The sequence below is a fragment of the Suncus etruscus genome, chromosome 4 (assembly GCF_024139225.1).
Source record: "Suncus etruscus isolate mSunEtr1 chromosome 4, mSunEtr1.pri.cur, whole genome shotgun sequence".
Classification (NCBI taxonomy): domain Eukaryota; kingdom Metazoa; phylum Chordata; class Mammalia; order Eulipotyphla; family Soricidae; genus Suncus; species Suncus etruscus.
The window spans coordinates 110,371,243-110,386,074 of NC_064851.1; the positions used below are offsets into that span (position 1 = coordinate 110,371,243).

Genomic DNA, 14,832 nt, shown 5'->3' on the forward strand with positions numbered 1-14,832 from the left:
TCTTTGGGGGGGGCACACACAAGGATGTCAGGGGTTACTCCTGGTTCTGCACTCAGATTACACCTGGCAGGCTCGGAGGACCATATGGGATGTCAAGGATGGAAAACAGGTTGGCTACATGTAAAGCAAATGTCCTACCTATGGGTCTATTGCTCTGGCAACCAAAAGACCAATCTTTTTTTTTTTTTTTTTTTGGTTTCTGAGTCACACCCGGCAGTACTCAGGGGTCACTCCTGAATCCATACTCAGAAATTGTTCCTGGCAGGCTCGGGGGACCATATGGGATGCTGGGATTCGAACCACCGACCTTCTGTATGAAAGGCAAATGCCTTACCTCCATGCTATCTCTCCGGTCCCCAAAAGACCAATCTTTTTTTTTTTTATTGTGGCGAAAGTGAATTACAAACCTTACACAGTGATAATGTAAGGTACACAGTGACAATAAATGAGGGCCTTTCCACCCACCAGTGTGTCCTCCCTTCATTACTGTTCCCAAGCATATATCCCTTATCTCCCTCCTTTATCCCCCAGAATGCTAGTGTAACTAAAAGCATATATGTTAACACTAATGTAAACCATTTTATTTTTTGCAGTTCCAGATATTTTTACTAGTGGTTTCTTACAGGTTTAGAGTCAAAGGAGCACTGTAAAAACAATGTTAGAGTGGCAATTATCGTTTGCATGGGCCCACCAAAGTATGGGGGTCATGGAAAGGAAAAACTTTGGCCTAAGTACAAGGAGACCCACCCTTGAAGTTTCCTGACATAAGACCATTTCTAGGCTCCAGGCAAACTAGTTTGTTCAATCCCGGTCATTCTCTGTAGTGCCCATACAGTTATATTTTTCACAGTCTCTGTTGTTGGCATCATGTTTCTGTATTGAAGATCCTGGAATCTGTATATCCTACATTGAAGTCAGGATGGTGTGGAGCGGCATCTAATTTCAACTCACAATTAAAGGGCAATGCAGAAAGCCCTGTCCAATACGCAGGTCATTATTGTTGTTTAAATCTTCTGTGTTAAGGGAAGACTCTTTTGAGTAAATCGATGTCAAAGCAGCAGTAGGGTCTTCCCTGTTAGAGGATTGCTTCCAGATGATGTCATAAATAAATTTGGATGTTTCGTAGATGGCTTCCCTGGTTCAGGGGTGACTGGAAAATGCCCAAACCTCTGAGGCCTGTGCCAGGTCATCATGCCAATGTTCAGGGTGTAAGGTTCCATTGCACCACAAGATTTGTGTGTTCCTATCTCTACTAGATAAGAACTTGTTTGTATGTATAATATTTTCCATTTTAATGTGCCCATGCAAACAAGGAATAATGCCACCTAGCATTATCAGCACATAAGGGGGCTGCAAGAACAAGTCCAACAATCCCCGTGACCTGGTTCAAACATAAGCATTAAACTGAGGGACTCTTTCACCAAAATTCCTTATTGAACAGTTCACAAAGAGAAAAAAGGATAAAAAGTGGGTAAAATAAACAATCTAACTTAAGACAGTGGACACAACTGTCACCGTTTAAGAAAATTTGTGTGTTCCCATCTTTATAAGATAAGAACGTGTTTGTATATAATTTCCCATTTTAATGTGCCTACGCAAAGTAAGAACAGTATCACATAGCAAGATTGGTGCCTATGGGGATGCTAGAACAAGTCCAACAATCCAATTGACTTGGTTCTTATATAAACGTTAAATGGAGGGACACTTCTACAAACTTCCTTATTTAACAAATAACAAAGGGAAGGAAAGATAGAGAGGGACTCTTTCACCAAAATACCTTATTGAACAGTTCACAAAGAGGAGAAAAGATAAAGAGTGGGGAAAATAAACAATCTAACTTAAGACAGTGGACTCAATTGTCACCGTTTATGGGAACTAATCAGAAACCTAGTATGGTATCAACCACAGTTACACAATGAAAGAAGGAAGAGGCCAAGAGGCCGCTGAGAGTAAACAAGTAGGTAAAGAGTACTGGCCAAAAGACCAATCTTAATGATAAATTTTAAGTATTTATTGAACTCAATATTACCTTCAGAATACCATGTATCTTTAGTTGGCAACCTTGAGGGGCCAGAGAGATAGCACAATTGGTAGGGTATTCACCATGCATGGGACTGACTTTTTGGTCCCCAGCTACCCTTATGGTCTCCTGAGTACAGAGCTAAAAATAAAGCCCTAAGCACCTAAAACACCCTTACTACTCCCTTCTCAAACTATCTACCTTGAAATGTCTATCTAAATTTTTAAAATGTATGAAGGAGGAAAAAGGGGAAGAAAAGAAAAACAGAAACTAGAAGGGATTGGGTAAGTAAGAGTAGATGTTCAGCACCAGGTTGTTGCAATGAAGAAGGCTAGTGCATGCTGGATATGCTGTATATTTGGTGCTTTGGTTGCTGAGCTCCTGGGGTAGCAAACTTGTAGCTGTGGTGTTTTGGAAGTTGCATATTTCCTTAGTGCCAGGAACTAGCCTGAGGTCATAGGTAGGTTCAAGACAAGTATGACACAGATGCGCTACTAACTGAGCCACCTTTCTGGACCTCCCCAAACAAATCCTTTGGTGACAGTCTGGCCTACATTTCAGTACCACCTTTATAAATATGTTAATTATTTGGTCTGTGTTATCATGGATAATTCCAGAGGAAATCCTACCTGATACTCTTTTCTTTTTTTATGAACATAAATACAAGCTTAACTATAGACACTAAAAAGCAATTCATCAGAAACTCTTAAAACATGCAATCATCTAATCAACATAATCATTCGAACAATATAACAGATGCTTTTCAACAATTGAGAGTTGAAAACACAGACACTTCTAAACCTCCCTCAATTTCTTACCTCACCTTATATTCAGTAAAAGGTTGCACTGTACTTTGCAATAACTGTACGTGTGCTTTGAGGGGATAATGGCGAAACTTCAGAAATGTCATTAATTTTTAAACCCACAGACATTTGTGGGCATATGACCTTTTACGAGATGAATGGCTGACTAAAAGCACAGATGAAAAGTAAATTCTCAGTTTATCAGAAGCAATAACAATACTTATGATATCAATATCCTGGGTTCTTTTTTAAAAAATCTATTGATGCCTAAGTGACTTTTGAAATCTCATTCTAATTAAATTAAAGCTCATTCTGTACTAAAATTCTGCTTTATTTTTCTCATATGGTGGAAATTTGGTGAGCTTGTTCCATGTGTCAAAAGGTATTAAATCAATTCTAAAAAAAATTGTAAAGTAGTTTCTAAAATAAATGTTAATTCTTACTGATTGAGATTTTTATAAAAAGTAAGCAGAAAATACTTATACTCAAATACTTATATTCAAATTTTACCATCTAATTTTCTCACACTTTTTGTCCTATTAGTTAAGCAGATTCTCTTTTCTATGATTTTATATCATTTCTAACAATTTTTTCTTTTTTCTCAACATATAATTTCAAGTTTTACCATTTAAAGAATAAAAAAATAAACACATCAAAATTCAAAGACCTATTTATTTCTCTAATATCTCCTTTGAACTATCAGATTTTTATTATTCTGTTTTTAGAACATGCCAGGTAGTACTCAGGGCTTACTACTAGCTCTGTGCTTAGGAATTGCTCCTAGTGGGCTCAGAAGCCCATACATGGTACTGGGGATTGATTGAACCTGGGTTAAAATAAACCTGTGTTGAATTACTGTTTCTCCACTGATCACTCAAATATTCCTCAGTTTCTGTTACCTGATTTCCATTCTATTTCACTGAAAGAACAACGTCTAATATTTTGATTACTTATAAATAAGAATGCATGGTGGCCTGGAGTGTTAGGACAACATGTAGAGCCCTTGCCTTGTACAATTTCTGCCCAAAGTATCACATTTGGTTATCCCAAGCCCTGCTAGGAGTGATTCCTAAGTTCAGAACCAGAAGGAAGTTTTGAGCATGGTTGGATGTGGACCAAACCTTTTTTTAAAAAAAAACAGTATAAGGATATACAGAGTATAAATTTAATATGCTAGAAAAACAGAAAAGTGTGAGAAAGTGTGAATTTAGCTGAGTCCAATAGCCTACAATAATTCTTTGTTGTTTACCTTGAGCCAGGCACTTGTATTCTAGGTTGCTGGCTACAGTTGTAAACAAGAGTCACTTTCCTTAAAAGAAATTGTATGCAAGTATGTATGCAATTGTATGCAAGGAGGCAGATTTTAAGCAATAAATATGAAGCAACTATTTACATTTGAAAGTGAATTGTAAATTGCCTGGAGAAAATCAAAGGCAATGGTGGAAGAGGTAGGGTGTTTGCCTTGCATGTGCTAACCTAGGACAGACCTTGGTTCAATCCCCTGGCATTCCATATGGTTCCCCAAGCCAGGAACAATTTCTGAACACATAGCCTGGAGTAACCCCTGGGTATGGCCCAAAAAGCAAAAAAAAAAAAAAAAAAAAGGCAATGCAAATCTGGGGTCAGGATCACAGGAATTAAGAGATTATGAAACTTACCCATAGCCCATGAAAATAGAATATTCAGAGATGGCCTCCTGAGGAAGTCGACAAGAGCAAAAATTTAAGGAGAACCCTTCACCCTCAGTGTGTGGAGAATGTGTTACTGCAATATAGATTAACTAACTCACAAGGGTCCCTTCAAGGTATTTAAAAATATTGGGACCATGAAAAAATAACCCCAACCTACTTTAACAGCAGGGTGGAGTCCGCAGTCAAAAAGAGCTTCATTTTTGATGATGTTTCCTACCCCAGGTAACACTTTCTGATCCATCAGTGTGTCACACAGCATCCGGCTTTTTTGTTTCTTAACTTCACTTTCTGCTCTAGATAAACTAAATTTAGGTGAACAGACATCTAATTCTTCCATCATTCTTATTCTCTGTTGGCTTTCTGCTGAGTTTCTGTAGAAAAGAATATAAAGAACATTTATCATACGTCTGCTTAATATTTCACAGTGTCACTGAAAAAGAGTTTTGATATAAAAATATATACACATTATGTTAATCGGGTTATGAGTTACATAATCATGCAATAAGAAACTAACAAACTATATTAATTAACCTCTCTTACCAAAAGGTTTTATCCATTGTAAAAGCACTTTACTTGGGGACTTATTATTTATTTACTTTTCTTATTTATTTCACTCCCCACACACCCCGACATCTGCCATTCTGCATCTTCAGTCCAGGTTTTATTCCTTACCTGAGTTCTATTGATGAATCAGAGAAACAAATCAAGTCTTTGGTAAGCTGCAACTCTAAAACAGGAAAATTTCTGCTCTTATTTTTAGAGCCACAAGGATTAATCATGATGGAGCCATTCATCCCAAAATGAATCCTACAAAACAAGCAAACTTGTTTTGTATCACATAATGATGCTTTTACTTTCTCACCTTTTCAGTTGACAGCAAAACATGAGCTATAATAGCTATTTTCAATGGCAGAAAACAATACATAATATTATCTATTATTTTTGTATGGCTTTATATCAGTTTCACCCCATAAATTACATTCTAGAGAAATATCTATGTCCTAACAAGCCCAAGAACAAAAACTCCTTTTTTTTTTTTTTTGGTTAAGTATCTTTTGCTCAAGAAATAGTCAAATGAATATTGCTTAGTTTCTTCCCAGATTCAAAGTTTTGGGATAAGACATGACTGTATTTAGATGATCCTGAATTTGTGCTTATAGAAATGTTATAAAGCCACTAGCATTCAAATTCCTTATTACAAGCCATAATGGATTGGAAATATTAAAGAATTCCCAGATAACATTTACGATTTAAGACACTTATTCCTTACTGCTTTTGACTATACAATGACACATTAAATATATGTAATATATTTAATATATAAAATATATATGTATAATATATGTAGTATTCACATATAGATTTTTATATCTATTTAATATAGTATATATATATATTTTTTGGTTTTTTGGACCACACCCATTTGATGCTCAGGGGTTACTCCTGGCTAAGTGCTCAGAAATCCCCTCTGGCTTGGGGGGACCATATGGGACGCCAGGGGATCGAACCCGCGGTCTTTCCTTGGCTAGCGCTTGCAAGGCAGACACCTTACCTCCAGCGCCACCTCTCCAGCCCCTAGTATATATATTTAATATGTCATTGTATAGCCAAATATATGACTTTATATATATTCATACATAAATATGTATATATATATATTTTGGCAAAGTCTTCCACAACATAAAAGGAAGAAAGGAAAAGAGAACAGTTCAACATGCTATTGTCTTCCAAACTTATTTTTCTTCTACCTTTCCAGGTAGTAGAAGATGGGCATTTATAAATATTTACATTTAACTTGAAAGCCCCAATGCACAGGTGAAAAATTCACCCGATTGTAATGGATTGATTAGCATGTCAAGAAAAAATAATAAAGAAAAAAGAGTGATTTTGTGTGGCTAGTGATGAAAATCCAAACTGAGGCTCAAGATGAAATAGTGTGTTCTGCTTTTCAAATCTTTCTCTTCACAGCTTTGCTGAGTTCATAAATATGGCTCCTTGGGCAGCAACTGTTACTGCTCTGTGCTGCTAATTCCAAAGCACCATGTTACAGTATTGTACAAGGTTAACCAGTCTAACTTTTAAAATGTGGGTTTTCAACTCTAGGTGCCCCACTATCAATCAGAAATGCATTTTACATGCCCCATAGTTCTTGACAGGAAAAATGTGTGCCTGTAAGTATTTCATAATTTAGCTTATGGAGCCTCAACCCTAGTGAAAGGTGTACAACTGTCATGCCCAGAAGCCATCATATCAAAAAATCTTTTCAGCTTCATGGCTCATAAAGCAGATTCTAAATCACTTTCTATAATGAAACTGTACCCACATGAAAAAAAAAAGAACCTCAAAGGTTAAGACCTAAATTGAATGCAGTAATCCCAATGAGAACCCTGACTCAGATAAATATACTCTTTACTATCTTAAAATCTATTTAATTTAGAGACATACAGAAAAAATCTTAAGTGTTCTTTTGTTTTACTTGTATCAAACAGCTAGATCCAATGTTTATGAAGCCCAAATAAGTAAGTAAACGAATTTTGTATTTACTGGTAAATGGCATATCTTCAATGACAAAATCTTATTGTAACAAGAAAATTTGGAAACCCAGTTATAAAAATGTGGTACAAAATATAAAAATTACCATTTGGATCTTTTCCAGACTAGGACACACATAAATTCAATACTGATTCCTTACTATAATTAAGCAAATTTAGGAACATTTTATTAGATCCCTACTTCTATTTCTGTTAATCTTTTTAAGCTCCTTCCATCCACAATTCAACTGGCTCTTTGAGCTGGCCCATTCTACAAAAGATGCCACCTACCAAGAATGAACCTCAGACTCAACCTTGAAGGGCTTCGGCCCTTTTCAGAGACTCTATATCTGGGCCTTTAATACACTGGTACTGGAATGAACCTCAGACTCAAAGTGGGAACACTGATAGTAAAGCTGACTTATTAGATAAATTGATGGGTCTGGACACAGAATTATCTCCACTATGGGAGATACTCAACTATGTGGGGGTATCCGTAGAAATTACCCTCAGTGGCCTCAGAAGTACTGAGAGAGATTTGTCTGCAGGAAGAAAAGTGAAGACAGATTTCATGGGAAACAGCCGAGAAATAAGTCCTCATTGCATTCTAGTCCCAGTGTTCACTTCTGCTGAATCCTGTCTCCATTAACTTCAAATATTACTTTTTTTCTTTTTAATGGATGGGGTTGATTTGACTACTGTCAATTGTGTTCAAGCTTTACTCCTGGTCTGCACTCAGGCATCACTCCTGGTGGTATTTAATGGACATAGATACCAGAGTATCCCTAATAGTAAAATGAAGACAAGCACCATACCTTCACACTATTTCTTCATGTATTTTTTAATTAACAATATTAAACTTACGTGGATCAGGCATCAATAACTTGTGACCAATACTATAATTATATCATTCAAGGGGCCGAGCACTCAGTCAACTGTAGTTAAATACCCAAATTTCCATATTGACCCCTGAGCCTGCCTGGAGTGATTTCTGAGCACAGAGCCAGGAGTAATCCCTGAACATTCACCGGGTGTGGCCCCCTCAAAAAAAATTTTTTTAAATAGCATTTAAGATAAAAATGGAATAGGTATTAATACAATCTCTCTAGTTAAAAATGTCTTTCTAAAATGATTTATAAACTAAGACTTGTTATTATTTAATCAACCACATTCTTCCAGTGAACTACTATGAGAATAATTGGAACATTCTTAACCAAGCATAAATAGTGTAAGCAGATTCATGTTTAAGACAATCATAATTGCTAACAAGGAAAGTGCTTATGAAAATTAGCAAGTGATCAAAAATGTCCTCAAAATATGGTGCATAAAATAGATCAATAATTGTAAAATGTATGCTAGAAGTTTAAAAATAGATTGTAATAAGACAAATAAGACAAAGCTTTTTAATAAATAAGGGAGGGAACGGAGTAATAGATAGAGATAGGGCATTTGCCTTGCACCTGGGCCAACCTGACTTCTGAGTGCAAGCCAGGAGTAACCCCTGAGTACTGCCGGGTGTGGCCCAGAAAACCAACCAAAAAAAGGAAGAAAGGAGGTCTGTTTCTACTCAGAACAGAGAAAGATTAATATTATCAACTCACACAAAAATAGGAAGAAATACTACAATATTTATAAAATGATTAACTTTCTTGAGTCTTCTAGAGGCCTAAGGTTCAGGCAACCAAGTGAGTGAAGTTCCAAAGAGTGACAAGATCCTCCATGGAGAGATGGACACATCTGTGGCAAAGCACAGAAGGAATAGAAGATTATTAAAACTAGGTAAGGAGGCCCAGAGAGATATAGGAAATATAGGGGGTAAGGCACTTGCTTTATATGCAGTCAACAACAATTCTAACTCCCTCCTACACTCTCAATCTCCCTAGACCTCACTAATGCCTGACAGAAAGAGTGTTACCATGTCAGGGCTTATATATTATTGAAATCAAACTGCACTGTGTTTCATGTAACCATAATCTCTAGGGTCAAAAACAGTAAGGACACATTTTAAAAAAGAAAAAAATAAATAAAACCATAAAGCCTAATGTTAAGAAAGCAATCAAATTAGTCAGATTCTAAGATGGCTCAGCTATTGGATAAAAGGAGGCAGATAAATAAAATATTAAGACTTTTGAGAAACCATGTCAAGTGGGTCTGCTTTCATAAGCATTCCTGTCTTTTACAAGGACTAAATGCTTCACATTGATTCAATGTTAACATATTTTCTGGGACTTAAAAACACTGCATAAAGATGTGAGTAAACACTACCTAGTCACAGTCATGGTTGGTCATGCGTGGGCCATTTTTTTTACTGTGCACCTAGTAGCAAATGTCTTTATTTTCCATTCCAGATTTCTTGGCCTTTAAAGTGGATACCAAAAACCCAGCAACAAGAACCAGTTGTTCTTGGTTATCAATAGTTATAAATATAAACTAGAAATTTATATTTATTTTTACAATACTAGTTACATGGGGTAAAAGGTGGTAATAGTATTTATTAGTGAAACATCAGAAGGGGAAGTCTGGGATAGGATGCTAATTGGTAGGTTTGGATCTAAAAATGATGATGTTTTCTTCTAACAGAGTTTTCTATACACAATAAAAATAGTAATGTTGGGTACCAAAGAGAGATACAGCAGGCAAGGCTACAGTGGCCTACAGTCACTAGAATTCCATATGGTCCTCAGAGCTCTTCCAGGAGTGACCCCTGAGCACAGAGCTAGGTGTAAGCCCTGATCACAGCTGGGTAGCTGGGTATAGCTCAAAAACAAACAAAACAAAAATGAAACAAAATAATACATATATTTAATTTGATATTGATGAATGCAAAATATATAGTAGGAATAAGTCAACAGCATAACTTAAAATTCTGATTTATAAAAATTATATCACAATTCACAAATATTTATATAATCTATAAATACATAGAAAGTAATAATTTATCTTTTTTCTATGATTATAAAACTGTTGAGTGCTTTCTTGGTGGCAGCAATAATGGGTGGCATTCACTTTTTTCTTTTTTGAGTGATTTTAATGGTTTTAAATTGACATATATTACTTTTGAACTAAGAGAAAATGGCAATAAAGTGAGGTTGTGTATTATTAAAAGAAGCAGAATGCAGTGAAACTAGCAAGGTCCTGTAAGCCTCAAGGTGCACATGGAAAGTAAATGAATTTGAGGTACAGATTTCCAAATACTCCTCAGTTACACATGGGAAGCATTATGTTAATTTAAACAAAAAAATTAGCATTTTCAAAACTAAAGATACTAAATGCTTCTATCCATAGTTGCCTTAAATGGTGAGTTCTCTTAAATTACAAATAATAGAGACTCAACTCAAAAAGGTTTAGAAATTAAGGAATGTTTAGCAGTTGATAGGTGCTGAAGAGCTCGAGTGAAAATGTAGGAAGGCAGGAGGAACACAGCAGGAGTGGAGGAACAGACAGAATTATTGATTACGAAGTCAATGGAATTCTTTTTTGCTTTGTGCAGAAAAGTGTCATGGTGTCTCTCTAGAAAAGCAAAACCACCCAGTCACCCACAGTTGCATCTGAGACCTCATGGGCCCAGGGTCCCTACCTTAGAGGGCATAAGGCTTTTCTGCCCTAGATGAGAGAGACTAACAAAAACTAACTGGGATTGAATCAACTGTGTTAAAGAAAATTAAGTAAGATTGTCAAAGGTGACTAGAATTCGGTGGTCAGTGAAGTAATGGCGATCCAGAAGTAATGCTACAGTTGGAACTGACTATTCTAAAAAGACAAATGAGTTTAGAATCTTGATGGCCCTTCAGTTTTTTGAAACATGATGTGATGGTTGGCAACAATTCCACCTATGCCATAAAGCACTTTTATGAATACAATATGGTGGTTCTGATTAAGACATTTTTTAATAAACTAAAAAGATCTGTTGCATTATCTCTTGCATATCTAACAAAGGATCCTACTGCTTAGATGCCAATAAATTACCAAATCAATAATGCATAAAGCATTTCTAAAATAGCAAAGCCTCCCAAATATTTCAGATATAGTTTCTGGTCTCCAAGGATAACTGCAAACAATCAAAGTAATGTAAATCACAGACTGGAAATGGCAAAGTGTTTTTTGGAAAGAATTATTCATGAAAAAAATATATCTTCTCAATATTAGTCCAGGATGGTACAGCTGTGTACATCTGATTGAAATGGCAGTTTCTCGGGTGGGTATGCTAGGGCAAAGAGACTTATAGGTACACACATTTAGGATTGGCAAGTGTTAATGGACAAAATACATTTTGCAGAGAAATTGTGGATGCATGCATTTCATGAATTCAGTCTTATTCTACTAATATTTGTTTTAAAATGTCACATTTTAACTTTAAGTACTATTATAAAGTGTTCAAAAATCATCTCTCTTAAACACGCATCACATTGTAACTGGTATGTTAAAAAGAAATGGGCTTGTACTCAGGTCATTTTTTTGTCTTCCATGACACTTGACTGCTTGAGTCCTTTGATACATATTTCAGTAACAGAAGCAGTCACCTCTAATTTGGATCTTTCTGAAGTTTGAATTATCTTGCTTTCAGAGGGCTCTCCTGCATTCTACTTTCATTACAAATGAATCCCATGAAAATTCATAGCTGATTCTGCAAGATCCAGGGAAACCTACCCGTGAGTTAAGCTGTGAAAAAAACAAACTTTATTTTAGCGGAAAACTGTATGTGATCATTCATTCTGCATCCTGCTCTCTACTTTTTTGTTTGTTTGTTTGTTTTGTTTTGTGGCCACACCTGGTGGCACTCAGCTCCTATCTCTGTGCTCAGAAATCATTCCTGCCAAGCTCAGGTGACCATAGAGGATGCTGAGAACCAAACCTGGGTCCGCCCCAGGTCAGCCACTTGCAAGGCAAACACCCTACCATTGTGCCACCATTCTGACCCCTGCTCTCTGCTTTCTTAAATGCAGCCAGCCAACTCTCCTGGGTATAGAACTCATCACAAATGAAGACAACATTTACAGGAAGATCACACTACTTAGAAATATCTATGCTTCTAAAATACTAAGAAGAGTATCTTTTATAAGTATGCTAAATTTTCAATGGGGGATAAAGTTAATTTTTGGTGATTCCATTCATATTCAAACAGCAGATTTACTACTAACCATGAATTGTCCTAACCAACAGTCATGAAGGTTGCAGAAATTTGAAAAAAAAAAAAAAAAAAAAGCCACATTTTCCCTCCCCTTATACTGAATATATACTCACCAAAGATGTGAATAAGTCACTTAGTTTCAAAAAAGTAATTGCCCTTGCTTAGAAGTTTATGGGACTTACTGATAGCACTGCAATGAAAAACTATTTCCTCTTTATCAGTCAGGTGGAGAACACTTGTTAAAAACCTCCCTCTCATCCTCCAGAAATAAATCAAATAAATCTGCTCCTAACCCAAATAATCAATAACATATCAATGTTTTTAACTATCTTTCATAGATTCCAAAGGCCCTCCTCTGTGAAGAGCTAAGAGTATTCAATCCCATCAATCTACTCGAACAATAAGGCAACATGCAATAGATCATTACTATAGAAAAGAGTGGGCCTATGCTGATGTGATTGGTTCCAGACTAGGAACAACCAGGAAGTGACAATGTTGACCAAGGACAGCAATTGCTGACAATGAAGAAACAACACATCAGAGGAAAAGCAATTACAGACTCTGAAGTCCTCAAAGCAGGTAGTAGATGAGATGCAATAAATAATCATATAGTCAGATTATCTTGTGGTGCCATTATTCACTTCAGCAAGAAACACAAGATCCAGTAACAGGACTTTGTCTTCAGACAGTGAACATTATGGCCCCCAAACACTGCCAGTAGTGATCCCTGAGCACAGTTAATTTGGTCCAAGAAAACAAACAAATGAAAAAGTGAAAATTGTCCAACATCTTTAAATTTTTTTTTAAATATTGAAGAAAGTAGCACAAATTATTGCTGTTTGCAGTAGCTATTATAAAACTCAAAGAAGGTATATTTGATAGAAATACTAAACCACAAACTTTTCAAGTTCCTATAAAAATTAAGTAGGTGATCACATTTTGGCAATCACATACATGTGTATTTTTGTTTGTTTTGGGGGCAAGCCTAGTGATGCTCAGAACTTATTACTGGCTCTGTACACAGAAATCACTCCTGACAGGATTGTGGGGCAATATGGATGCTGAGAATCAAACCTAGGATAGCCATGTGCAAAACAAGCGCTCTACCCACTATACTATCTCTGGCCCCAACATTTTTTAAGACAACCTATATAGTAGATTTGCCTTTCTTTGCCAACATATAGCAATTTTTTTATGAAAAAAAAAAAGTAAATAATGAGGAACTTGTTAGTTCTCTGGAAAGTTTTTGAATTCTATATATTCTCTTTTCAAATTCCATTTAAGGCTACCAAGAATGACAACAAAAATAAAATACAATGAAAACCTAGAAAGACACTCAAATCAATCTAGATTCTGTCATGAATGCTTAGAAACTGATGCTACTAACTCTGAGAAACTTTGGTAACAAGAGGGGGTGAGCCTTTACAGCAGAGTATAGGGAATTTAAAGAAGAATGAACTAGAGCTATATTAGTCTTAATTCTCAGGGATCCTACTAGCCTATTCCTTTAAAAAGTGACTACTTTCCCTCATTATAATGATGACATAATTTCTTTCTTTGCAGATTGCTTCTTAGGTTAGATCTCTTTACAATAGAAAAATTTCCACAAGACTAATTGTGACATACAAAAATCATAGGAAAAAGAGTTTCCCACCTATCTTTAGAAATGGAAAGATCAGATGTATAGGTCAGGAGTATCTTACCTTAAAGCTTTTGGTCCAAAGTACATAAAGAGTTCCTTCCCCAAAGTCTCCACACCACTGTAATAACATCCATGAAACAGTCTCAGGAAATCCTGTTTAGAATCTTGATTAGTATTCAGTGGAGCATCCTAGTAAGAATACCAGACATACATGTAAACAAACACACTAAACTAAATTCTAATTTAATCCTTAGGTGTGTTTATATTGCTGCATGACCAGGTGCATGCATCTCATGGAGAAAAGTAATTCTAAGTCAAGGTTGTGATTGGCTGTTTACATACTTTTTGACCAATTAATAAGCCATCATAAAAAGGAGGGGCATAAGTATTGCTTAAATAAAATAAACAGTTGGCAGTTGGGGGCCAGAGCGATAGCACAGTGGGTAGGGCATTTGTCTTACACACCCAGGTTTGATCTCTGGCATCCCATATGGTCCCCAAAGCCTGCCAGGAGTGATTTCTGAGCACAAATCCAACCAGGAGTAACCCCTGAGCGCTGCTGGGTGTGGCCCAAAAAACAAACAAAAAAGACAGTGGCACACATCAAAATTAAATTTTTAAAAGGACCATGATAAACAAACAAACAAACAAACAAAAAAAAAACCGCGGGGCTAGCGCGTTGACGCGTGTCTGCCTTGCCAGCGCTAGCCTAGGACGGACCTCGGTTTGATCCCCAGGTGTCTCATATGGTCCCCCAAGCCAGGAGCGAATTCTGAGTGCATAGCAAGGAGTAACCCCTGAGCCCCTGTGCCCCCCCCCCAAAAAAAAAACACAGCACAAAAAAAAAAGATAGGAAAATGCTTTCTTTTTTTCTAAAGTTACACAAATTTTTATGAACTGTTTTATTATGATTATCATTATTTTACAAATCTGTGTTACATTTTAATACTAGTTTTAAGAGAATTTTTCTGAATACTTTTTCAGTATAAAGATTGTCTGCCTCCTTACAATATTTAA

The 14,832-nt window shown here is 36.2% G+C and overlaps 1 protein-coding gene across 1 annotated transcript in view; it reads right to left on the reverse strand.

The window, feature by feature from the left end:
• NEIL3 (nei like DNA glycosylase 3) overlaps positions 1-14,832 on the reverse strand; it is a 45,879-nt gene that overhangs the window by 15,749 nt on the left and 15,298 nt on the right. The window contains exons 2-4 of the mRNA XM_049771297.1: positions 13,877-14,004; positions 5,187-5,321; positions 4,672-4,885 (exon numbers count right to left, since the gene is read on the reverse strand). Coding sequence (XP_049627254.1) covers positions 4,672-4,885; positions 5,187-5,321; positions 13,877-14,004 — 477 coding nt within the window. The remainder of the gene's footprint in view (positions 1-4,671; positions 4,886-5,186; positions 5,322-13,876; positions 14,005-14,832) is intronic.